Genomic DNA, 27,854 nt, shown 5'->3' on the forward strand with positions numbered 1-27,854 from the left:
GAGACTGGGAGGTTACAAACTCCTGTTTCTGGACAACGTGTTGCTGAGGCTTCAGTCAGTCAAAGAAGGAGCGGTGGAGAAGGTGGCCGCCTGACCGATACGTTCAGACAATTTTTTAGTCCGCAGCCCCAAGGTATGATCGGTTCCAGCAACCATCGCCAGCATCTGTTTTACATGGTGCAGGAATACCTAGGGGCAAGATCTGACTTGGACACCTTTCCCACCGAAAATCCTCTGGGTTACTGGGTCTTGAGGATGGATCACTGGCCAGAGCTTGCACAGTATGCAATCGAGCTACTGGCCTGTCCTGCATCCAGCATTCTTTCGGAACGCACATTCAGTGCTGCTGGAGGCTTTGTAACCGATCACAGGGTCCGTCTGTCCACCGATTTGGTCGGTCGACTGACCTTCATAAAAATGAATCAGTCTTGGATCACCACCAGCTACCAAGCACCTGATGCTGATGTAACCGAATCATTTTTTTTTAAATCTCAGATCCCTTCAAAGACTGCCTATGCTGATGCTGAGTGACTATCCTGAGTAATTATCCTCTTCCTCCTCAATGATGACGCTGATAGCTTGTAAGAACAGTTTTGGTTCTGGGCGCCGCCACTAGTGCCTAAGGCCCAATTTTTCAGCCCCTGTTTAACAGGGGCGTGTAATTACAATTTTTGATGCAATACTTTGCAGCAGGGCTCGTTCCTGCGTTCCAACTAGAGTATCTGAGAGGGGTTGCAGTGTTGCGGCGCCAGTGCCTAAGGCCCAATTTTTCAGCCCCTGTTTAACAGGGGCATGTAATTACAATTTTTGATGCAATACTTTGCAGCAGGGCTCCTTCCTGCGTTCCAACTAGAGTATCTGTGGGGGGTTGCAGTGTTGTGGCACCAGTGCCTAAGGCCCAATTCAACAGGGGCATGTAAGCCCCTGTTCAACAGGGGCATGTAATTACAGTTCTTGATCTAATATTTCACAGCAGGGCCCGTTTCTGCGCCCACCAAGAGCAAGTGCGGACTTAGTCTTGTGGCACCACCACCACCACCAAAGGCCCAATTTTTCTGCCCCTGTTCAACAGGGGCATGTAATTACAATTCTTGATCTAATATTTCATAGCAGGGTCCTGTGTGGGCTTACAGTGTTGTGGCCACAACAACACCTAAGGCCCAAATTTCACCTGAGTATATAGGGCAGGCCCCTACTTTCAAACATCCAACTTACAAACGACTCCTACTTGCAAACGGAAGGAGACAACAGGAAGCGAGATGAAATCTACCCCTAGGAAGGGAAATTCTCTCCTGTAAGAGTTAATATGGGAAAAACATCCTTTCAACTGATGCTTTATCACCAATCCTTGTTTCACAAAAAAACCCAAATTTTCAAAAAACCTTTGTCATTGGGACAAAAAGTGAGGTGAAATCTTCTGAGGAGCACAGACAGCAAAACAAATGTCACAGGGGTGATAACCCTTTCCTATGTTTTCCAAAAAGCTTAAAAATGTACCAGTTCAAAATTACAAACAGATTCTACTTAACAACAAACCTACAGTCCCTGTCTTGTTTGCACCGCCTGTATACTGCTGTTCAGAGTACAGAGCCTGTATACTGCTGTTTCCTTTTTTAATTTGGGTGTGGGGTTCCCCTTAATAGCCATACAACACCCAAAGGGCCTGGTAATGGACTGGGGGGTACCTATGCCGTTTGTCTCACTGATTTTCATCCATATTGCCAGGACCCGACATTACATTAAAGCCGCAAGCAGTTTTAAATGACTTTTTTTCCTTTAAAAATGACATTTTGTGCAGGGACTGTTCTAAGCACGGGAAACACGCGCCACTTTACAGGCATACTATAGACACCCCCCAGGTATGATATTTAAAGGAATATTTCACTTTTTTTTTTTTTACTTTAAGCATCATTAAAATCACTGTTCCCGAAAAAACGTCCGTTTTTAAAAGGTTTTTTTTGCATTGATACATGTGCCCTGGGGCAGGACCCGGGTCCCCAAACCCTTTTTAGGACAATACCATGCAAATTAGCCTTTAAAATTGGCACTTTTGATTTCGAATGTTCGAGTCCCATAGACGTCAATGGCGTTCTAACGTTCGTGCAAATTTTCGGTCCGTTCGCAGGTTCTGGTGCGAACCAAACCGGGGGGTGTTCGGCTCATCCCTAGTGTTAATCCATATTGAAGTTCCTGTCCAGCTTATGCCTGGCAACCTTTATATAGCTCAGGTTGTTTTCTATAACAACTGACTAACAGACATCTGTCATTCTTTCAGTTTGAGAGACCCTCTCTTACATTTTTACTGTAGCTTTAGAGACAATAGACTCAAACTATCAACTGAATACAACAATGGTATCTACATTCCCATTGTATCCAACAGCATTTGTTTGAGAAGTATCCACTCAAGCCAAACCTGACAATAATCTGATTTCTATGTCCGACTACTAAACAGACTGTCCCATATAAGGTTATGTCTGATTAATATGAAAAAAAACATATTGTTTAACAAATGCAACATACAAAGGGGGATTATGTACAGCCTCATTAAACAAGGGCTGTATGGGCTCAATAAAAAAAGAAACTTGACTTGAACCATTTTTTTCCTTTTTCCCCTTCTCCCTCCCCCATAGTATTTGGAATATAGGTGTCAACTATTGACATTGAAATGTGCTAGATATACCCTATTTAGGTAGGAGATGTAGAGAGAGATGTAAGCTTTATGGTTACATGTTTAGATTTGTAAGCTTAAAGTTTACAGAAGTTTTAGTAGTATTTTAAAATCTACTGAACTTGGAGAAATTGACCTGTTGTAAAGTTTCAACATGGTAATGTAAAAATGGGGAATGGAAAGGGATACCTCTAATATAATGTTTATTGTATTGAATATCTGTTTTTTTTTGTTTTATGAAATTTCTTTTGTGTATGTTTAAAATTGAAAATTTTAAAAAATAGACATTGTATAAAAAAAAAATAAACACTTTTTAACCACTTCAGCCCCAGAAGATTTACCCCCTCAACGAAAAGGCCATTTTTTGCAATACAGCACTATGTCGCTTTAAATGACAATTGCGCGGCCGTGTGAAGCTGTACCCAAACAAAATTGACGTCCTATGTTTCCCACAATTAGAGCTTTCTTTTGGTGGTTATTGATCGCCTCTGCAATTTTTATTTTTTGCACTATAGACAAAAAAATACCAACAATTTTGAAAAAAAAAATATTTTTTACTTTTTGCTATAATATCCCAGTTTAGGCCAATATGTATTCTTCTACATATTTTTGGTAAAAAAATCGCAATAGGCGTATATTGATTACTTTGCGCAAAATTTATAGCGTCTACAAAATAGGGGATACATTTATGGCATTTTTATTATCAATTTTGTTTTTTTACTAGAAATGGCGGTGATCAGCAATTTTTAGTGGGACTGCGACATTGCGGCGGACAGATCGGACACTTTTTTGACACTTTTTTTTTGGGACCAGTGACCTATATACAGTGATCAGTGCTATAAATAGCCAGTGATTACTGTAAAAATTACACTGGCAGGGAAGGGGTTAACTCTAGGGGGCGATCAAGGGGTTATGTGTTCCCTAGAGAGGTTTTTCTAACTGTGGGGGGAGTGGACTGACAGGGAGTAAAGAGATATCACTGTTCCTAATCACTAGGAACAGACAATCACTCTGTACTCCCCTGACAGAACTGGGATCTGTTTTTTTACATTGACAGATCCCCATTCTGGCTCTCTGTGCATCGTGGATGGCCGGCGGACATCAAGGACGCCAGCCACGTGCATCAGATCCCCCGCCATGCAGCCAGCGCATGCGCCTGCTATATATGTTAAAGAGACCGACGTACAGCTACGGCGATTCGTGGGATCGAGCCGACCTGCCGCAGTATAATGACGGCGCTGGTTGGCAAGCGGTTAATCAGAGTATAGTCAAACTCCTGTGATATTGATCTGGTCAGTTAAGTAGCAGAGGGGTTGTTAATTAGTTTCAGCTGCTTTGATGTTAATGAAATTAACAACAGGTACACTAGATGGGCAACAATGAGAAGACCTTCAAAACAGGAATGGCAATGGCAGCAAACCTTCTTGATGTGCCATCCTGAAGGAGTTGGACTGCCTGTGCAACCTCTATAGGGTCCATGTATCGCCTCATGCAACTAATAATGGCACTGACCCTAGCCAAATGCAAAACTAGTGAAAAACAGTCGGGAAAGATGAGTAGGAAAAATAAAATGTCAGTGGCCTCCACCTGCAAAAACAGGATGTGGCATCCTTTCATTCCTAACACATTGCCCAGTCCATATCAGTATACAGTAGATATCCAGCATGATATTTCTCCCCACTGAGATCTGATGTGTTTATAAAGTGTTAATTTATTTTTTCTGAGCAGTGTGTATATGTATGTGTGTATATAGTATCTCACAAAAATGAGTACACCCCTCACATTTGGTAAATATTTTATTACATCTTTTCATGTGACACCACTGAAGAAATTACACTTTGCTACAATGTAAAGTAGTGAGTGTACAGCTTGTATAGCAGTGTAAATTTGCTGTCCCCTCAAAATAACAACACACAGCCATTAATGTCTAAACAGCTGGCAACAAAAGTGAGTACACCCCTAAGTGAAAATGTCCAAATTGGGCCCAAAGTGTCAATATTTTGTGTGGCCACCATTTTTTTTCCAGCACTGCCTTAACCCTCTTGGGCATGGAGTTCCCCAGAGCTTCACAGGTTGCCACTGGAGCCCTCTTCCACTCCTCCATGACGGCATCATGGAGCTGGTGGATGTTAGAGATCTTACGCTCCTCCACCTTCCCTTTGAGGATGCCCCACAGATACTCAATAGGGTTTAGGTCTGGAGACATGCTTGGCCAGTCCATCACCTTTACCCTCAGCTTCTTTAGCAAGGCAGTGGTTATCTTGGAGGTGTGTTTGGGGGTCGTTATGTTGGAATACTGCCCTGCGGCCCAGTCTCCAAAGGGAGGGGATCATGCTCTGCTTCAGTATGTCACAGTATATGTTGGCCTCAATAAACTGTAGCTCCCCAGTGCCAGCAGCACTCATGCAGCCCCAGACCATGACACTCCCACCACCTTGCTTGACTGTAGGTAAGACACACTTGTCTTTGTACTCCTCACCTGGTTGCCACTACACACGCATGACACCATCTGAACCAAATAAGTTTATCTTGGTTTATTCAGACCACAGGACATGGTTTCAGTAATCCATGTCCTTAGTCTGCTTGTCTTCAGCAAACTGTTTGCGGGCTTTCTTGTGAATCATCTTTAGAAGAGGCTTCCTTTTGGGATGACAGCGATGCAGACCAATTTGATGCAGTGTGCTGCGTATTGGTCTGAGCACTGACAGGCTGACCCCCCACCCCTTTAACTTCTGCAGCAATGCTGGCAGCACTCATACGTCTATTTCCCAAAGACAACCTCTGGATATGTCGCTGAGCACACGCACTCAACTTCTTTGGTTGACCATGGTGAGGCCTCTTCTGAGTGTAACATGTCCTGTTAACTACTTGCCGACCGCCTCACGCAGATATACTGCGGCAGAATGGCACGGGCAGGCAAAGTAAGGTATGGGTACTTGACTCCCGTGGACGAGGGGGGTCTGATCGGACCCCCCCCCCGGTGCCCGAGGCGGTCGGCATCTGTCCCCAAGCGATCAGAGGTGAGGGGGAGGCCATCCATTCCTGGCCACCCCCTCGCGATCGCTCCCAGCCAGTGACATTCTTCCTCTGCCTCTGAAATGTAAACATCGGCAGAGGAAGTCATCTCTCCTCGAGCCGGTCTTTTTGTTCCGGCGCCGAGGAGAGAAGACATCGATGTGAGTTGCACCAACACTACACTAACAGTAGAACACACTAGGCACACTTTTCACCCCCCGATCACCCATCAATCACCCCCGATCACCCCCCTGTACCCCCTGTCACAGTGACACCAATAGCAATTTTTTCTGATTATTGCATTGGTGTCAGTTTGTGACAGTTATAAGTGGTAGGGCAGTTAGAAGTAGCCTCCTTTAGGTCTAGGATACCCCCCAACCCCCCCCTAATAAAGGTTAACCCCTTGATCACCCCCCGTCGCCAGTGTCACTAAGCGATCGTTTTTCTGATCGCTGTATTAGTGTCACAGGTGACGCTAGTTAGGGAGGTAAGTATACAGGTTCGCCGTCAGCTTTTTATAGCGTCAGGGACCCCCATACACTACCTAATAAAGGTTTTAACCCCCTGATTGCCCCCTAGTTAACCCTTTCACCAGTGATCACCATATAAGTGTTATGGGTGATGTTGGTTGGTTAGTTTATTTTTTATAGTTTCAGGGCACCTGCCGTTTATTACCTAATAAAGGTTTAACCCCCTGATCGCCCGGCGGTGATATAAGTTAAGTTTTAGGGTCAGATAAGGTCTGCGTCGCCCTAGGCAGCGTCAGGTTAGCGCCAGTACCGCTAACACCCACCCACACACGCAGCATATACCTCCCTTAGTGGTATAGTATCTGAACAGATCAATATCTGATCTGATCAGATCTATACTAGCATCCCCAGCAGTTTAGGGATCCAAAAAACGCAGTGTTAGCGGGATCAGCCCAGATACCTGTTAGCACCTGCGTTTTGCCCCTCGGCCCAGCCCAGTCCACCCAAGTGCAGTATCGATCGATAACTGTCACTTACAAAACACTAAACACACATAACTGCAGCGTTCAGAGTCAGGCCTGATCCCTGCGATCGCTAACAGTTTTTGTTGGTAGCGTTTTGATACAGTCGCTAACAGTCAGGAGCTTTTTTGTCTGTGAGTCTCACTAGTGTACCACTAAATTTAGAGCCCAAAATAGCAAATCGAAGGTACACTGGTGAAGAGGCCTACACGTTTCTGAGCATGACAGATAGTGAAGAGGAAGTCACTCATCTCTCAGATTCAGGCTCAGAATACGATCCTGTAGAGGACAGCGGCTGCATGACAGATAGCTCTGATAACGGAGTTGTGGTCCCTGCCAAGCTCAGGCGTACCAGACCCCGATCTTCTTTTGCTGTTATTGAGGTGCAAGAATCGCAGGTCCCTCGTATGGAGCAGAGCAGTACTAGTGCCGCTATTCCTTCTGGTGAACTGCTAAGCACCAGCGGCCTAGTACACCCTGGTCGTACATCCAGCACTGCAGTAACACTTGATAATGTGGCAAGTCCCATAAGTGCAGTTCAAGCTGGCGAGGTGGCAAGCACAAGTGTCCCGCTGCCACCAAGAAGACAAACACAGGCCCGTTGGGGACCCATAGTGCCTTTCCTGCTGCATTCGCCAATCCTAATTGGGAACCCACCACTTCTGCAGCACCCGTACTTCCCCCATTCACTGGCCAACCCAGCATTCAAGTGGAAACAGTTGATTTTACGTCACTTGATTTTTATTCGCTGTTTTTCACCGAAGATCTCTATAGATCTATTGTGGACCAAAGCAATTTGTACGCTGGTCAACACATCGCCACTAATCCCCAGTCCTCCCTTGCCAGAGAATGGAAACCAATTACGGTTTCCGAATTTAAGATCTTTCTGGGCCTTTCCCTCAACATGGGCATAACTAAAAAGAGTGAGTTGCGGTCATATTGGTCCACTGACCCAATTCACCATATGCCCTTGTTCTCTGCCTCCATGACCAGGGCACGATACAAGCAGATTTTGCGGTTCATGCACTTCAACAACAATGAACTCTGTCGTCCTCGTGGAGACTCTGAATACTATCGGCTTTACAAAATTTGGCCTCTCATAAACCACTTCAGCCAACGTTTTGCAGACTTGTTTACTTCCCATTAAGTTTTCTGGCCGCTTGTCATTCAAACAGTACCTTCCCAGCAAGCGTGCCAGATACAGGGTCAAGATGTATAAGCTCTGACAGGGCCACAGGCTATACATGTAGATTTATGGTTTACGAGGGCAAAGATAGTCACCTAGAGCCAACAAAATGCCCTGACTACATAGGAAGCGCTGGCAATATTGTGTGGGACTTGGTGTCACCCTTATTCAGAAAGGGGTACCACTTGTACGTGGACAATTATTACACAAGCGTGCCACTTTTTAGTCACCTTTTTGATCAACAGATTAGAGCATGTGGCACTGTGCGACCTAATCCCTGGGGCTTTTCCAAGCGGCTTATAGATTCCTGTCTTAGGCTGGGAAAGAGAGCCAGTGTAATAACTTGCTCGCTATGAAGTGGAGGGATAATAAGAATGTTTTTGTTCTTACCTCCCTTCATGCAGACACAACAGTCCAAATTCCTACGGCGACTGGTGTTGTGGAGAAACCCCTCTGTGTCCACGAATATAACCTTAACATGGGAGGGGTGGACCTCAACGACCAGATGTTGGCGCCGTACCTAGTTGCCCGTAAGGCCAGACACTGGTACAAAAAAGTGTCTGTTTATTTATTTCAATTGGCTTTGCTGAACGCTCATGTGCTATACAAAGCTTCAGGATGGACTGGATCCTTCCTTAAATTCCAGGAAGAGATTGTCAGAGCCCTTCTGTTTCCAGACTGTGGTCCACCTCACCTTCCTCAACCAAATGCAGTAAGTCGGCTGAATGAGAGGCATTTTTTACGTATGTCCTCCCGAGTACCTCTACCCAATGAGCCCCCCAAAGAAATGTCGTGTCTGCAGCAAGCGCAGATATAGGGGTGACACCCGGTATTATTGTCCCTCCTGTCCTGACAATCCTGGTCTTTGCATTGGTGAATGTTTTGAACGCTACCATTCACTAGTTGAGTATTAGCGTAGGGTACAGCACTGCACAGACTAGGCACACTAACACAGGGTCTCCCAAGATGCCATCGCATTTTGAGAGACCCGAACCTGGTACCAGTTACAAAAGTTATAGTTACAAAAAAAAAAAAAAAAAGTAAAACAAATAAAAACACAAAAAAATATATAAAATAAAAAACAAAAATAGTTGTCATTTTATTGTTCTCTCTCTCTCTCTCTTCTCTCTCTATTGTTCTGCTCTTTTTTACTGTATTCTATTCTGCAATGTTTTATTGTTATGTTTTACCATGTTTGCTTTTTACATATGCAATTTTTTTACACTTTACTGTTTACTTTGTTTTATTGTTAACCATTTTTTTGTTTTCAGGTACGCCATTCAGCTGCAGAGCGGATTTATTTATCTTGACAGCAACAGCGTTTGCTCCCACTATACATAAAGCCGTGACTCCAGCGCTGTCGGAGGTGATTTCACCACCACAGTTACATACTTCAGCATATATGCCGAAGCGTAGGGGCAGCAGTGGGTGGAGGAATGATTTGCTCCTACCTTTTGCGGGAGGATGCCCCCATGCTTCGGCATATATATATATTTTAGGCACAGGTTGCGTTAAATGTTTTATTTTTTACTATGTTTTTTTTTGTATTTGCTTTGCAGGTATTGTAAGTCTTACTGTTATACTGTAATGTTACTTTGTTTTATTGTTAACCATCATTTGCTTAGCAGGTACGCCATTCAGTTGCAGCGTGGATTTATTTATCTTGACAGCAACAGCGTTTGCTCCCACGATACATAAAGCCGTGACTCCAGCGCTGTCGGAGGTAATTTCACCACCACAGTTAAAAAAAAAAAAGAGCATATATGCCAAAGCATGGGGGCAGCAGGGGAGGAGGAGCGATTTGCTCCTACCTTTTTGGGGAGGATGCCCCCATGCTTCGGCATATATAAACGGTGCATGTATGCCGATCATTAGAAGTGGGTGGATGAAGGGAGGTATTCTAATGGTGGGCATACGCACCGATCAATATCTTTTTTTCGTTCAGCCCACAGGCTGCATGAAAAAAAAGTTTACAATATATGCCCAACAAGGACCAGCAACGTACTGGTATGTTGCTGGACTTTGAGTGGTTATACTAGAATGATGCCTGCAGGTTTAGGTATCATCTTGGTATCATTCTTTTTAGCCAGCGGTCGGCTTTTGTGTAAAAGCAATCCTAGTGGCTAATTAGCCTCTAGACTGCTTTTACAAGCAGTGCGAGGGAATGACCCCACCCAACGTCTTCCATGTTTTTCTCTGGCTCTCCTGTCCCAACAGGGAACCTGAGAATGCAGCCGGTGATTCAGCCAGCTGACCATAGAGCTGATCAGAGACCAGAATGGCTCCAAACATCTCTATGGTCTAAGAAACCAGAAGCTATGAGCATTTCATGATTTAGATTTCGCTGGATGTAAACAGCGCCATTGGGAAAGCATTTTATCACACCGATCTTAGTGTGGTCAGATGCTTTGAGGGCAGAGGAGAGATCTAGGGTCTAATAGACCCCAATTTTTTCAAAAAAGAGTACCTGTAACTACCTATTGCTATCATAGGGGATATTTACATTCCCTGAGATAACAATAAAAATGATTAAAAAAAAATGAAAGGAACAGTTTAAAAATAAGATAAAAAAGCAAAAAAATAATAAAGAAGAAAAAAAAAAGCACACCTGTCCCCCCACTGCTCTTGCGCAAAGGCGAACGCAAGCGTCGGTCTGGCGTCAAATGTAAACAGCAATTGCACCATACATGTGAGGTATCATCGCGAAGGTCAGATCAAGGGCAATAATTTTAGCCATAGCCCTCCTCTGTAAATCTAAAGTGGTAACCTGTAAAGGCTTTTAAAAATGTATTTAGTTTGTCACCACTGCATGGTTTGTGCGCAAATTTTAAAGCATGTCATGTTTGGTATCCATGTACTCAGCCTAAGATCATCTTTTTTATTTTATCAAACATTTGGGCAATATAGTGTGTTTCAGTGCATTAAAATTTAAAAAAGTGTGTTTTTTCCCCCAAAAAATACTGTGTGAAAAAAAAAATGAAACACCCACCATTTTAATCTGTAGGGCATTTGCTTTAAAAAAATATATAATGTTTGGGGTTCAAAGTAATTTTCTTGCAAAAAAAAAAAATTTTTTCATGTAAACAAAAAGTGTCAGAAAGGGCTTTGTCTTCAAGTTGTTAGAAGAGTGGGTGATGTGTGACATAAGCTTCTAAATGTTGTGCATAAAATGCCAGAACAGTTCAAACCCCCCCAAATGACCCCATTTTGGAAAGTAGACACCCCAAGCTGTTTGCTGAGAGGCATGTCGAGTCCATGGAATATTTTATATTGTGACACAAGTTGCTGGAAAAAGACAATTTTTTTTTTTTTTTTTTGCACAAAGTTGTCACTAAATGATATATTGCTCAAACATGCCATGGGAATATGTGAAATTACACCCCAAAATACATTCTGTGGCTTCTCCTGAGTACGGGGATACCACATGTGTGAGACTTTTTGGGAGCCTAGCCGCGTACGGGACCTAGAAAACCAAGCACCGCCTTCAGGCTTTCTAGGGGCGTAAATTTTTTATTTCACTCTTATTTCACTCTTCACTGCCTATCAGTTTCGGAGGCCATGGAATGCCCAGGTGGCACAAACCCCCCCCCCCCCCAAATGACCCTATTTTGGAAAGTAGACACCCCAAGCTATTTGCTGAGAGGTATAGTGAGTATTTTGCAGACCTCACTTTTTGTCACAAAGTTTTGAAAATTGAAAAAAGAAAAAAAAAATGTTTTCTTGTCTGTCTTCATTTTCAAAAACAAATGAGAGCTGCAAAATACTCACCATGCCTCTCATCAAATAGCTTGGGGTGTCTACTTTCCAAAATGGGGTCATTTGGGGGGGTTTTGTGCCATCTTGGCATTTTATGGCCTTCAAAACTGTGATAGGTAGTGAGGAGTGAAATCAAAAATTTACGCCCTTAGAAATCCTGAAGGTGGTGATTGGTTTTCAGGGCCCCATACGCGGCTAAACTCCCAAAAAGTCCCACATGTGGTATCTCCATACTTAGGAGAAGCAGCTAAATGTATTTTGGGGTGCAATTCCACATATGCCCAAGGCCTGTGTGAGCAATATATCATTTAGTGACAACTTTTTGTAATTTTTTTTTTTTTTTTGTCATTATTCAATCACTTGGAATAAAAAAATGAATATTCAATGGGCTCAACATGCCTCTCAGCAATTTCCTTGGGGTGTCTACTTTCCAAAATGGGGTCATTTGGGGGGGGGGGTTGTACTGCCCTGCCATTTTAGCACCTCAAGAAATGACATAGGCAGTCATAAACTAAAAGCTGTGTATATTCCAGAAAACGTACCCTAGTTTGTAGACGCTATAACTTTTGCGCAAACCAATAAATATACGCTTATTGACATTTTTTTTTACCAAAGACGTGGCTGAATACATTTTGGCCTAAATGTATGACTAAAATTGAGTTTATTTGATTTTTTTTATAACAAAAAGTAGAAAATACCATTTTTTTTTTTTCAAAATTTTCGGCATTTTTCCGTTTATAGCGCAAAAAATAAAAAACGCAGAGGTGATCAAATACCATCAAAAGATAGCTCTGTTTGTGGGAAGAAAAGGACGCAAATTTCGTTTGGGTACAGCATTGCATGACCGCGCAATTAGCAGTTAAAGCAATGCAGTGCCAAATTGTAAAAAGTGCTCTGGTCAGGAAGGGGGTAAATCCTTTCGGGGCTGAAGTGGTTAAACCACTGTATGGTCTTGGCAACTGTGCTGCAGCTCAGTTTCAGGGTCTTGGCAATCTTCCTATAGCCTAGGCCATCTTTATGTAGAGCAACAATTATTTTTTTCAGATCCTCAGAGAGTTCTTTGCCATGAGGTAATATGTTGAACTTCCAGTGACCAGTATGAGAGAGTGAGAGCGATAACACCAAATTTAACACCTGCTTCTCATTCACATCTGAGACCTTGTATCACTAACGAGTCACATGACTCCGGGGAGGGAAAATTGCTAAATGGGCCCCAGTTGGACATTTTCACTTTGGGGTGTACTCACTTTTGTTGCCAGCGGTTTAGACATTAATGGCTTTGTGAGTTATTTTGAGGGGACAGCAAATTTACACTGTTATACAAGCTGAAAAAAACAACAAAAATACCAGTGCTATATCGTGGGAACCTCTGGAATGGTAAAAAATAAGGGAATGTAAATCAATGGAAGGGAATAAAAGTCAATGGATGAGGGTCTGTTGCCTGTGCAGCTGGAGGGTTAAGAAAGCAGTCCTGCAATAAATAAAAAAATATATAAACAATGAATGAGTTTATTCAAAAAAGCAGCTGATAATAAACCACAGTACTGTTCACTTGTAGTAAAGTAAAACACAAGAGGGGGAGGGGGGCTTACACAGTCTCCGGCCGTCCACTGAGCAACGAGGAGCTGAACTAAAATCTCTCCAGAGCTATTCACCCACAGCGAAGGGAGGGAGGGATAGGTCAGTAGATGGAAGATAGAGCAGACATCTGTGTTCCAGCTGGGATCAGATGTAATCTCAGGGGAGTCTGCTCACCGGCATACAGATGATAATCCAACATGCAGAGGGATAGACGCTGCAGCCGCACACTGCGGGACGCTGGAAAGGAGCTCACGAGTGTCAGTGATGTCAGACCAGCAGAGACACTGACTCAAGGGAGGGGGAAAGACCGATGCGGCTGGGATGGATCAGCTGTGGGAATGCTCCTTCACCCAGTGCAAGCCGATGCTGCAACCCAGCTAGTGAAACAGCTGACAATCAATCCTTCAAATGCAATGCATTCTGATATGGTGACATATACTGTGGGAATGTCTAGCCTGCTGGAGAGTGTGGGCTGACAAGCTGGAAAGGCTATAGCAAGCTGTGCAAAGCTGTCAGAGATTGCCAGGAGGTGGAAGCCCCATAACGGATGATAATGATGGTGTCTGGATGAGTGTTGGATTAAAGTTGCCTTGACGACAGGAAAAAAGGCAATTAAGGGGGTTTAAATAATCATAATCTAAAAGGGCGGGGACATTTTTTGGCCAGGCTGGGGGGCGGGATAAGACTAGCCACAATGTTAACCCCTCATTGCTCAGGGGATATACAAATAAACATAGAGATTTTTGTTCAGCTCCTCGTTGCTCAGTGGACGGCCGTAGACTGTGTAAGCCCCCCTCCCCCTCTTGTGTTTTACTTTACTACAAGTGAACAGTACTGTGGTTTATTATCAGCTGCTTTTTTGAATAAACTCATCATTGACTATGTAATTTTTTATTCATTGCAGCACTGCTTTCTTAACCCTCTGAGTGCTAGTGTCTTATGTTTTACTGTTATACAAGCTGTACACTCACTACTTTACATTGTAGCAAAATGGCATTTCTTCAGTGTTGTCACATGAAAAGATATAATAAAATATATATATATATATATATAGGGCTTTTTTTCAGGGGGAACTTGGTGGAACTCGGTTCCACCACCTCTGGCTCAGACCCTTTGGTGCCTGCTCACCACAATCACTTGTAAACACAGAAGTCTGGTTTCTGTGTTTACAAATGACAGCTCTGCCCTCTGTATGCAATACAATCCTGGTATTTAATGCCCCTTTAAGACCCTCCTACTGTTTTCGTGAAATTTGACTGAACACACCCACTATTTGATATGATTTGGAGGGTGTGTGTAGGGGGAGGGGTTTTGTGGGGCCATGGTTAAGTTCCAGCACCTATTGTTTGAGAAAAAAAGCCATATATATATATTAACAAAAAAAGTAAGCTTGTTCACTATAGTAGTTTGTTACATGTGTTTTAAATGTCCTCACAACTAGATTTGTTATTGCAGAAACTTCTAGAGCTACAAAACTTTAACACCCTTATGTCTGTTGTTGGTGGCCTCAGTCATAGCTCTATCTCTCGCCTAAAAGAAACACAGACCCATGTTGGTACAGAGACCATCAAGGTAATTTAAGATTACACTCAACTCATCATATCAGATGCTTTGTGTGCTCAGCTGTAATGTAACTTTTTTGTTGTTGTAACTACTAAGTACTGAACTCAATGTCATAGTTTAACTAAAATAGTTCACAATCAAAAATGATTTATTTGTTCAAATTTAAATTTTGACACTGAAAGGTTTTTCTTTGTTATTTATATAAAATCTTTATTTTGTTAATACCCATTGCATTTTAACACACACACACACACACACACACACACACACACACACACTCGCACCCGGTCTCTTTCTAAATAAAACCATCTACAGAGCCATACATAAAAATGAAAGAGGAGATCCATTCCCTCTCCACTGGAGGAGGGGAAATAGGTCTCTTATCTGATCATTTAGTTGTGTGTAATGCTTGCATTCGTATGAAATATTTTGCAACTACCAACCTAAAAACAACTTTTTTTTTATTGTATTTTTTAGTCCTGCATATAATCAACTACCAATACACTATGGGTATATTTATGAAAGATTCAAATCACACTCTACTCCTATCTCTTGGAGTATACCAAAAACTATCCCAAATTACCAAACTTAGTTTGAAATACTTGCATCTTCACTATAAACTCCACTTCAGTGAAAACGATGGTAAAAGTGAACTCTTACCAATTAGACCCTCCAGTGTAAATGGGTCTTAAAAACATATATATTATTGGCCACTAGATGTCACTCTCCCTCTTCTTAACTCTCCTCATCAGGAAATCTTCTATTCCATATATCCTCCCAGATAGAAGACAGGGCCACAAACAATGAAGAATACTATTCTAAAAACACCACAAAGAGAAAAAGTGTAGAATTGTGCATACATATAATCAAAAAGTATAGCACCCTATTCAGTTAATACCACTAGTGCATTTAAAACATCACCATCAAAATCCACTGCTGTGTCCCTCTCTTGCAGATATTGACTCTCACAAACGTAGGGACCCATATACAGCCTAGAGTCTAGGCAAGCATTCAATATTAATCTTTCTCCTCCTTGGACCTGTCATCCAGTCACCTAGGTAGCACTGAAATACCTCCAGGGAAGTTTATAAATAAAGAAGCCTCATAGTGTAGTAACCTGTAAACAGTTTACTGTAAATCACTTTATGTAAATAAAATTGCACTTACATGAGTAGAAAGGTAAAATTCACATATAGTATAGGTGTAACTTCCGATTCATGTGTCCAATGTCACTCCTGGAAGTAGTGTGATTTGGATTATTACTTGTCCTGGGGGGATATGTTGACTCCAGCTCCTGGGAGATTTTTGGTTTAGGGTGCATTATTAATGATATTATTATTATTAATATTATTATCACTTTTATTTTATCAATTTCTTGTGGTAGTTTCCTAGGCACTGAATATATTTTGTATTTATGAAAAATTCACTGTAAAATCCACCCAATATATCTTTTATTGACATTTACAGCAGTAATATTTTACAGCATTTGCCTTGCATTTCACGGTAACATTTACACTATTTACAATTGGACACATTTGTACCAGGGGAATGACGCAGCTGTGAACAGCCACTGAATCTAACGTGCAATAAGCTATGAAGAATAGTATTTTCCTACAGGCAAATTTGCTAGCTATAGCATAATGCTCAAACTGTGTTTATACACAGTTTTAGAATTCGAAACACTTTTTGGGGGAATCTCTTTCAAACCACCCCCAATACTATAGGACACGCAGGCAAGTGCAGGCAAAACCAATGATGATAAACCCCTATACATGTCCTTTATTTACTTTCCTATTTTTCTACTATCCTACAAAAGTACTTGGAACTGGAATTGGAAATGCATAAAATGTATGCATTTTGGTCAAGTGTATTAGACGATATATAGAAAAAACTTTCTGCGCTCTACCCTACACCTAATCAAGGTCCACACAATGTTTATACACTGAATTCACTTGTGAAAGCCCCTCTTGATGTAGATTACAACCACTAGTGTCCATATACATGGGGAATTGGATAGTATCTGTTGAATAGAGGTGTGGAGGTAAAGAAGAATTTTTGCAAGCGCCATTGGATCTGGAAAGTGAAGACAAAGACAGTGGAATTTTTGAAGGTATGTCATCTGAAGGTATCTGTATTCTATGCCCTGGCCAAAATTCACAAACCAGTCAGGGACCCTTGCGATAGCTCCATCATATCAGGTAGAGCTGTGTTTTCAACCTTTTTCCAGTCAGGACACCCTTAAAATTAATTTTCAGTCTTGAGGCACGCCAGTCTAAGGCTGGGTTAACACCATTGCAAATTGGATGCTGGATTTCCCGCATCCAATTTGCATGTAAGGAGACTGTGACCGGCTCTCAATGGAGCCTGCTCACACAGCTCTGGGACAGCTGCAAGCAGCATGGGACAGCATGGCAAGCTTGCAAAACATATTTGATTTTATGATTAGTCATAATAAATATAGTATGTGTAAATGACCTTGATCAAATGTTCAGTAAAATAGATCTGCACCTGAAGATGAGTCAGTAATATGCTAGTTTCTGGTGTAGCTAGTTTGAGAATGACATTTAAGGTATCTAGTATAGAATGTCAAGGGAGGTCCATAATAGACCAGTATTTATGTAGTTAGAGGAATAATACATATTTGTTTAAATACTGTTAAATTGGGATTAGCATAGTCTCAGTCATAATTAATAATATTAGTATGTATTTACTTAGTGTAGTTAAAGTCGGTAGTATGTGTTCATTTTAGTAGTTATGTTACATAATCAGCACATTACTACAAGTATAGAGTGATACATGTGAGCTTGTCAATCAAAATACATATAAGGATCTGTGTTAGTACCTCCTCTAGGATGGCATTATGTGTGCCATACATGGTTCTGAGTTTTGGTGAGGTTATGACGTTTACATGTAACATATACAGCTAACACTTCAATATTGAAGGTGACACATACACCCTCAAGGAGAGAGGCACACAAACAGAGAAGACTGCCCAATTTCCTGTCAATTGCACAAACCCTTTGATAAATTGGTACAGCTGCAATCTCTCAGGAACTGAAAGCAATGTCACTTCCTGCTTCTTTTTGGTTACACAAGACAGCATGGAGACAGATGGCAGCAGTCATGAACCACACATGCTTTCATAAGCTTATTACAGCTACATCACTATTTATTCTATTTCATATATTTTTACCTACACTCAACTGAACTGTTATACTTTTGACATTGTATTTATGATGCCAACTGTATGACAATAAATTCACACTTTGTTGTAAGTCAGTCTGACTATCAATACTATTCCTCCGGAAACGCCCTTGAGATACAAGAATATTGGATATTATTACTATTCTTCAATTGCACAGGAGTCCTATGTGTCTTCTAGTCCGTTTCAGTTCTGAATTCAGCCAAAAATTCGGATGGAAATCGGACCTAATTAACAGTACCCTCACACATTGGCAATCACAGTGTGTTTTCGGTATGACAGGATCTTAAAAAAGGGGTTGGGGACTTCTTTTCCTGTGTTTCTGTGGGTAGGACAGCCTGCTGAAATGAATGGGCTGCCTTACATGCTGCACACAGCCACAGAGATGTGGACAAAGGGCTTATTCCATGAGGTTGAAGGAAGGTAAAACGACGCGGTTGAGACATTTTTAGCATCCCCCAACTGCTCCCCTTTAGCTGCAGATGCAGCAGCCAGGGTCATGCATATGCTCTGGACGTGGCAGGAAGTATTCCCCCAGGTGAATGGGGCTTCACTGCAACCACCCTACAAAAGCGTGCATTGCACACGGTTGCGGTAAGATGATGGTGCATTTAGTGGGTTAAAACAGGCGTTGGGGAAGCAACATATCACCTCTGCACCTCCTATCAAATGCATCTGAAAAGTGATCCAAGCACACATACATACATTCATATACACAAACACATAGATAAATATACACACTTGGACTTCTATTATGTTCAGTGATTTTGGTGCGTTTTCTGAAAGTGCACCAAAGATGCAGAATGCAGGACTTTTGGTGTGCTTTCAGAAAATGCACCAAAATGCAGGATATAATAGAATTATAAACCCGTATGATAACTGCAGGTATCCTGCACTGCACCCGCGCTGCGGCCAAACCGCAGCGGGTCATTGCGAATGTGGTATACAAAATTAAAAGAAGTGAAGCACTATAGTAGTTAACCCTGAATACCACATATATAATCATGTGAAACAACATTTATAAAGTAATAAAAAAACACATGTAAAAAGTATATATACAGTGCCATGAAAGTATTCATTACCCTTGAAATTTTCCACATTTTGTCATGTTACAACCAACAACGTAAATGTATTTATTGGGATTTTAAGTGATAGACCAACACAAAGTGACACATAATTGTGAAGTGGAAGGAAAATCTTTAAATGGTTTTCCAAATGTTTTACAAATAAATATGTGAAAAGTGTTGGGTGCATTTGGAATCATCCCCCCTGAGTCAATACTTTGTAGAACCACCTTTCGCTACAATTACAGCTGCAAGTTTTTTTGGGGGTGTCTCTGCCAGCTTTGCTCTCTAGAGAGTTATATTTTTGCCCATTCTTCTTTACAAAATGGCTTAAGCTCTGTCAGATTGGATGGAGAGCATCTGTTAACAGCAATTTTCAAGTCTAGCCACAGGTTCTCAATTGGATTTAGGTCTGGACGTTGACTGGGCCATTCTAACACGTGAATATGCTTTGATCTAAACCACTCCATTGTAGCTCTGGCTGTATGTTTAAGGTCGTTGTCCTGCTGGAAGGTGAACCTCCGCCCCAGTCTTAAGTCTTTTACAGACTCCAACAATTTTTCTTCTAATGCCGCGTACACACGAGTGGTATTTCCTTGGTAGAAATCTTGGATGTTTTTTCGGACGGAATTCCGCTCAAGCTTGTATTGTATACACACGGTCACACCATTCCGACCGTCAAGAATGAGGTGATGTACAGCACGTACGACGGGACTAGAAAACGGAAGTTCAATAGCCAGCGCGCCACCCTTTGGGCGCCTTCTGCTAATCTCGTGTTAGTAGAAGTTTGGTGAGAGACTATTTGCGCTTTTTGTCATGGTTATGCAATAGAGTTTTGTCTGTCAGCTTACCTGTCTCCATGTGTCCATCTCTAAAGACCAACTGACTCTCACCTGACTGCTTTTATTAGCTCTCCTCTAGCATGGCTCCACCCCAGCTCCTATCAGAGAACTCTATATTAACCTCTGCACTGCAGGCCAGCCCTGCTGATCAACCTTTGTGTGTTTTGGCTTCCTGTTCCTGCCTGCCGTGTGCACTACGTTTGTTTCTGTCACCGACCTTGGCGTGTTCTCAACTATTCCTGTCTGCTCGTGACCCTGACCTTTGGCGCGTCCCCCCGACTATCCCTGTTTGCCTGTGACCCTGAACCTTGGCGTGAACTCTGTTGTCCTTGTCTGCTTGTGGCCCTGACCATGGCGTATTCCTTTACTATCCCTATCCTCCTGTTGCCTACTGTGGGTGTGAGCTGGGGGACCCTGGGGGTCGCGACCTGGAGCCAGTTGCAGCCCAGTCCATCCTCACCACTAGAGGCTCTGGTGAACACCTGCTAGCTCTTAGACTCCGCACCCCAGGGAATCCTACGCTCTAACCCCGGTGGGATCAGTGTTGGTGTTCCAGCGGCCCTGCCTTTCTTACCACCCGGACTCCTGTCCGCAGCAGTCAGCCATAGGGTCCACTGCCTTGTGGTGCACTCCTGATCCCAACGGTGTGCATCTGTCACCTAGCCTCAAAGTGACCTGGCAGTTTGATCAGCCATGGACCCGGCTGACGTGCCACTTCCTGCAGCCGATCCATTGCAGGGCATAGTTCGCAGACTCGTGACCCAGGAATGTAATCAGACTCGGGTGATGCGATTCCTTAAGGATCTGGCTTCCCGCTTCGAGCAGCTCCAGGCCTCCTTGGGAAACCCGAACCTGCAGCCTCAAGTACAATCAACAGCTGCAGCTGTTGCAGCCACACATTCATATTTACTGCCAGCTCCGTCCCGTTTCTCTGGGGATTCCAAGGCCTGCAGGGGCTTCCTCAGCCAATGCACTATTCATTTTGAGCTCCAGCCTCAAACTTTCTGTCTGATCGGGCTAAGGTAGCCTATATCATTTCCCTCCTCTCTGGTGAAGCTTTAGCTTGGGCTGCCCCCCTGTGGGAGAAAAATGACCCGGTGGTTTCCAGCCTGTCCGACTTCTTGAAGCTTTTTCATATTCATAATATCTTCGAGGAGCCAGCTCGGGTTTCTTCAGCGGCTAGTACCCTTTTACGCCTTCGCCAAGAATCTTGTGCAGTGGGACAATATGCGCTTCAGTTCCGTATCCCCACAGCTGAATTGAGCTGGAACAATGAGGCCCTGGTCGCAACCTTTTTTACATGGCCTCTCTGACCAAATGAAGGATGAATTAGCAGGAAGAGCCATCCCCGCTGGTCTGGACGATGTAATTTCCTTGTGCAATCAGATTGACATTCGTTTCCAGGAGAGGTCCCTAGAAAAAAGATGCCAGCACCCCCTAGGTCCTAGTCAGCCAGAACTCTTCGCCTGTCACCCTGTGGAGCATCCTCTGCCTGCTGAAGAACCTATGCAGCTGGGCCGGACCAGACTAACCCCCGAAGAACGTGCTAGAAACAGAACTCTGGGCTTGTGTCTTTATTGTGGGGACAAGAGACATTTTCGTGACTCCTGCTCGCTTCGTCCAGGAAACAATCGGGTCTAATACATTTAGAAGGTGGAGTATTGGACCCAGAAACATCACCTTCTCGTCTTCTTCTTCCGTGTAGGCCCTTCTCCCCAATCGGTCCTAGCATATCTGGACTCCGGGGCTGCCGGCAATTTTATGGACTGGAGAACTGCTTCTTCTATGAAGCTTACCCTTTCTCCCCTCGCTACACCACTGGTAGTCTCGGCAATTGATGGCACTGTGCTCCCAGGGGGCCCTATCCGTTTCCGTTTTACCTATTAGGATGCCGGTAGGGATACTCCACCAGGAGTGGATTTCCTTCCTAATTCTACCCAAGGCCTCTACTCCCATTGTATTGGGCCTTCCTTGGCTACAGCTCCACTCTCCACATGTGGACTGGGTCTCTGGGCAGATCCTGGCTTCGTGTTTCTCATCCTGTCTTCTCAAGGTGGTCCCCAAGGAGAGACTTCCCATTGCTACCACATCCGTATCTTCTGATCTTCCCGCGGCATACAGCGATTACCGGGATGTGTTCTGTAAGAATTCTGCTGAGGTGCTTCCTCCCCACAGATCTTTTGACTGTGCCATTGACCTTGTCCCTGGAGCAACTCTGCCCAGGGGTCGTACCTACTCTCTGTCCATTCCAGAGACCCAGACCATGTCTGAATATGTCGCTGAGAATCTGGAGAGAGGTTTCATCTGGAAATCCTCGTCGCCTGCAGGAGCAGGGTTCTTTTTTGTTGCTAAAAAGGATGGTACCCTCAGACCCTGCATCGACTATCGAGGGTTAAACGCAGTGACTATTAAAAACCGATACCCCTTACATTTAATATCTGAGCTATTTGACAGGTTGAAGGGGGCTTCCATTTTCACCAAGTTGGATCTCAGAGGTGCATACAATCTCATTAGAAAAGGGAAGGTGATGAATGGAAGACTGCGTTTAACACTAGGGACGGTCATTACGAATACCTGGTTATGCCTTTTGGTTTGTGTAATGCTCCAGCTGTGTTCCAGAACTTTGTCAATGAAATCTTCAGGGATCTACTTCTCATCTTTTCCGAAAATCTGCTTGCTCACAGAAACCATGTCCGCACCGTACTTCAGCGCCTTAGACAGAATAATCTCTATGCCAAGCTGGAGAAATGTTCCTTTGAATGTCCTGAGGTCCTGTTTCTGGGATGTTTTGTTTCTAGTTTGGGTCTTCGCATGGATCCCAGAAAGGTCTCGGCCATTACCAACTAGCCCCTTCCTGCTAGCCTCAAGGCCACACAGCGCTTTCTTGTCTTCACAAATTATTACAGGCAGTTCATAGAGAATTACTCTTCCATTGCCGCGCCTATTATTGATTTAAACAAGAAGGGTGCGAATGCCAAAGACTGGCCTCCCAAGGCTGTCTCTGCGTTTCACGGTCCGAAACAGGCCTTTGTTTCTGGACCTCTCTTGAGGAGACCAAATCCTGGGGACCCATTTTTTATTGAAGTAGACGCTTCTTCGATGGGGGTGGGAGCTGTGCTTCTTCAGTTTTTTGAGAAGAGACGTCAACCATGTGCGTTCTTCTCCAAAAATTTTTCTTAGGCAGAGAGAAATTATGCCATTGGTGATCGGGAACTTCTCGCAATTAAATTGGCGTTGGAAGAGTGACGTCATCTCTTGGAGGGTTCCCCTCACTCCATTACGATCTTTACTGATCACAAGAATCTACAATACCTACAGAATGCTAAACGTCTGAACCCCAGACAGGCCAGGTGGAGACTCTTCTTTTCTCGTTTTAAATTCACGATTACGTACAAACCTGGTTCCTGCAACAGTCGGGCTGATGCGCTCTCTAGGTCATTTGACAATTTGGACGAGGAGTCCACCCCTGATCCTGAGCCGATCATTCCGACCTCATGCATTGTTGCCCATCCGACCACCCTGGAATCAAAAATTCCTCCTGGCAAGACCTTTGTTCCCACGGAGCTAAGAGCTAAGATCCTTCGTTGGGGACATGATTCCAAGGTAGCAGGTCATGCTGGGTTCCTCCGATCCTTCCTGCTCATCAGTCGTCTCTACTGGTGGCCTAACCTCCGCTTGGATGTTAAAGATTACGTTAAGGTTTGTCATGTCTGTGCTCAGTCTAAATCTTCCACACAAGCCCCTGCTGGTCTTCTTATGGCCTTGCCCATTCCTAAGGAGCCCTGGTCTCACATCGCCATGGATTTTATCACCGATCTTCCACTGTTGGAGAATAATACAACCATTTGGGTGGTAATTGATCGGTTCTCCAAGATGGCTCATTTTGTTCCTCTTCCTGGTCTCCCTTCTGCCTCTACCTTGGTTCCCATTTTTGTACGAGAGATTTTCCGCCTTCATGGTGTTCCTTCCCATGTCTTTTCGGACAGGGGTGTTCAGTTTACGTGCCGTTTTTGGGGAGCCTTTTGCAAATCCCTCAACATTACCTTGGATTTTACCTCTTCTTGCCATCCCCAATCCAGTGGCCAGACTGAGAAGGTTAATCAGGAGTTGGAGGTCTTTCTCCGTACCTTGGTCTTGGCTCATCACGATGATTGGGCATCACTACTCCCGTGGGCAGAGTTCTCCCACAATAATCATGTCAACGTCAGTTCTCAGAAAACACCCTTTATCACTGTTTATGGAAGACATCCTCAACTCCCTCTTCCTATGACCTGTTCTTCCAACATTCCAGCCTTGGCTACTGTTCAGGAATCATTCAATTCCAGGTGGGCTGACGTTTATGATTCCCTCCAGAAAGCAGCCAACAAATTCAAGAGTTTTGCTGACCGTCGCAGGCGTAAGCCACCTTCTCTTCAGCCAGGAGACAAAGTCTGGCTCTCCACCAGGAACATCAAACTCCGGGTTCCTTCTCTCAAATTTGCCCCAAGATTCATTGGTCCGTACACCATAACTTCTAAACAGAATCCGGTTTGTTTCAAGCTCCAGATTCCCAAAAGCCTCAAAATCTCTAACTCCTTCCATGTTGCCCTTCTGAAGAATTTAGTCCTCAGTAAGTACTCTCATCCTCTCTCTACCGCAGCGCCGTTCTCTGAGGATAATCAGGAGTACGAGGTTAGCCAAATTTTGGATTTCCGACTCTGTAGAGGCATTCTCCAGTACCTCGTGCATTGGAAGGAGTTTGGTCCTGAGGAGAGGTTGTGGATCAAGGCTTCTGAGGTCTTTGCACCTCGTCTGTTGAAGTTTCATTTGAAGTTCCCCTCTAAACCTGGTCCCAGACGGGAAAGGGGGAGGCCTCGTAAGAGGGGGGTACTGTCATGGTTATGCAATAGAGTTTTGTCTGTCAGCTTACCTGTCTCCATGTGTTCATCTCTAAAGACCAGCTGACTCTCACCTGACTGCTTTTATTAACTCTCCTCTAGCATGGCTCCACCCCAGCTCCTATCAGATAACTCTATATTAACCTCTGCACTGCAGGCCAGCCCTGCTGATCAACCTTTGTGTGTTTTGGCTTCCTGTTCCTGCCTACCGTGTGCTCTACGTTTGTTTCTGTTACCGACCTTGGCGTGTTCTCAGCTATTCCTGTCTGCTCGTGACCCTGACCTTTGGCGTGTCCCTGACTATCCCTGTTTGCCTGTGACCCTGAACCTTGGTGTGAACTCTGTTGTCCTTGTCTGCTTGTGGCCCTGACCATGGCGTATTCCTTTACTATCCCTATCCTCCTGTTGCCTACTGTGGGTGTGAGCTGGGGGACCGTGGGGGTCGTGACCTGGAGCCAGTTGCAGCCCAGTCCATCCTCACCACTAGAGGCTCTGGTGAACACCTGCTGGCTCTTAGACTCCGCATCCCAGGGAATCCTACGCTCCAACCTCAGTGGGATCCGTGTTGGTGTTCCAGCGGCCCTGCCTTCCTTACCACCCGGACTCCCATCCGCAGCAGTCAGCCATAGGGTCCACTGCCTTACGGTGCACTCCTGATCTCAACTGTAAGGAAAATGGCTGCACTTTGGTTCACTATATATTTTTGATAAGAGGCCTGAAATTCTTTTTATTATACAAGATAGGTGAAACGCTTTTTATGCAAGGCTTTGACAATGTTTAAGTGGAAATTTTACTAAGCCAGCTATCTGCAAAAACAGAAAACTTGCAGTGACAATTCTTGTGAATATGTATGGGAACAAGTTAAAACATCCCACCGCAAGTCTGGGCCTAATGCCAAACGGCACCTTATCGAAAGTATCTTAAAAGGTTATTTCTATATTACACCCTTTTCTCGGAATTAAGCTAAGAAAAATATATTTTGATAAGGAAATTTTGGGTATTTTTGTTAGGTACTTTTTAAGCACGTCATATAGCAGAAATATCATTGTCTTTACACATATGTCATATACCATGTAACTTGTGATACTTGTACTCTTGTGATTGGATAAGCTAAGGGACCGCCCCTTGGTTTGCCCCTAATGATGTATAATGAATTGTTGCCATATATAACATACAATAGAATATATATCGATATCCAACGTGCTGTGTGGTGTCGTTTATATCACTTCCCTTCCAATCGATTGAAGAGGCCTTCTTGGTGTCTAAGTTCAGCTCGAGCAAGGAAAAGGTTTGGGCGCGCACTTGACCAGTTGACCGCTACCCTCACATCAACGGTGTGCATCTGTCACCTAGCCTCATGGTGACCTGACACTTTTCAGCCTCGTGCTTTTCAGTCCGTTACTGCTCTTCAGTTTGTGCTTGTGGGTTTGTATCTGGCTTTCAGTGCATGTAGTCAGTTCGTATCTGTTCATAACCTGACACACAAAAAAAAAAAAAAAATTATGGAGATCACTAGAAAATAATTTAAAAATCAAAAAAACAGGAGATCTTGATTAAAAAGCCAAAAACACAAAAAAGATGACTCTAAAAAATAATTCTAAACATTATTATGAAGATCTGGCTTTAAAAACAAAAAAGATTATTCAGGAGATCACGAGAAAAAATAAAGAAATACGTTTGTGAGAACTCTGTGTGAATATCAGCAGCAAAACAAATTCATTCTTCTAGCATTATAAAGAACAAAAGAATGCGCTGCATTAAAAGATCCAAAAATTTACAGCTTGACGAATGTGCTATCTCCATTACGAACGGTAGTTTTACCAGACCGAGCGCTTCTGTCTCGTACTTGATTTTGAGCATGCAAGATTTTTTGCACGTCCAAATTGCATACAGACGATCGCATTTTCGGATAGGAACTTTTCCCGGCCAAAAATTAGAGCTTATGCTCTCAATCTTTTGCTGGCTGGAATTCCGCCAGCAAAAGTCCGATGGAGCATACACACGGTTGCATTTTCCGACCAAAAGCTATCATCAGAGTTTTGCTGGCGGCATTTCCGATCGTGTGTGCATAGTATAAGATTGCCCTGTATTTGGCTCCATCTATCTCCCCATCAACTAAGACCAGCTTCCCTGTTCCTGCTGAAGAAAAGTTTTCCCAAAACATGATGCTGCCACCACCATGTTTCACGATGGGGATGGTGTGTGTGTTGTAATGTGCAGTATTCGTTTTCCGCCACACATAGCGGTTTGCTTTTAGGCCAAAAAGTTCAATTTTAGTCTCATCTGACCAAAGCACCTTCTTCCACATGTTTGCTGTGCCCCCAGATGCCTTCTCACAAACTGCAAACGGAACTTCCTCTGGATTTCTTTCAACAATGGCTTTTTTTCTTGCCACTCTTCCATGAAGGCCAGATTTGTGGAGAGCACAGCTAATTGTTGTCCTGTGGACAGATTCTCCCACCTGAGCTGTATGTCATCATATGTGTGTGACACTATTCACTTGTTACAAATTATTGAGGATATCCATGTGGGTGAGGACACATAACTTGTTGCTATGTATGTTGAAGGACTTTTATAGTGCAATCCCCCATGACAAAGGCCTTGCGGTAGTACGTTATGTACTTCCTCCAGGTGCAGGGGGTGGCTATGGGGACTTGCTGCACACCCTCCTATACCAACCTGTACCTGGGGGAGTGGGGGCAGTTCCTGCTGGCTGACAACACGTTATCGATTTATGTGAATCATATACTTGCATGGTATCTCTACATCCATGACGTGTTTATGTTATGGAATGGACCTAACACCCATTTTACACAAATTTATGACACGCATTGAAAAAAAATTATTTAACTTATATTTCATGATAACACACATTTTGAGTGAGATCACCTTTTTGAGTGTCCTCATTCAAAAACAACCTGATGGTGCTTTGTCCAGTGAACTCTACCGCAAACCTCCAGCGGGAAACTCGCTACTTCAAGTTCCCATCCCAAATCTTTGCTAGCATCAGTCCTATTTAGTCAATATCTTAGGGCTCGACTTAATTGCTTTGATGATGCTAGATTTCAGAATGAGGCCAATGTTTTAAGAGCAAGGATCTTGGAATGTG

General features: G+C 43.5%; 1 protein-coding gene across 6 annotated transcripts in view; it reads left to right on the forward strand.

The window, feature by feature from the left end:
- RASGRP2 (RAS guanyl releasing protein 2) overlaps window positions 1-27,854 on the forward strand; it is a 1,629,940-nt gene that overhangs the window by 594,582 nt on the left and 1,007,504 nt on the right. For all 6 annotated transcript variants that reach the window (XM_073605066.1, XM_073605065.1, XM_073605067.1 and 3 more), the window contains exon 8: window positions 14,653-14,769. In XM_073605066.1, the coding sequence (XP_073461167.1) occupies window positions 14,653-14,769 (117 nt within the window). The remainder of the gene's footprint in view (window positions 1-14,652; window positions 14,770-27,854) is intronic.

Source organism: Aquarana catesbeiana, linkage group LG11 (assembly GCF_042186555.1).
Source record: "Aquarana catesbeiana isolate 2022-GZ linkage group LG11, ASM4218655v1, whole genome shotgun sequence".
Classification (NCBI taxonomy): Eukaryota; Metazoa; Chordata; class Amphibia; order Anura; family Ranidae; genus Aquarana; species Aquarana catesbeiana.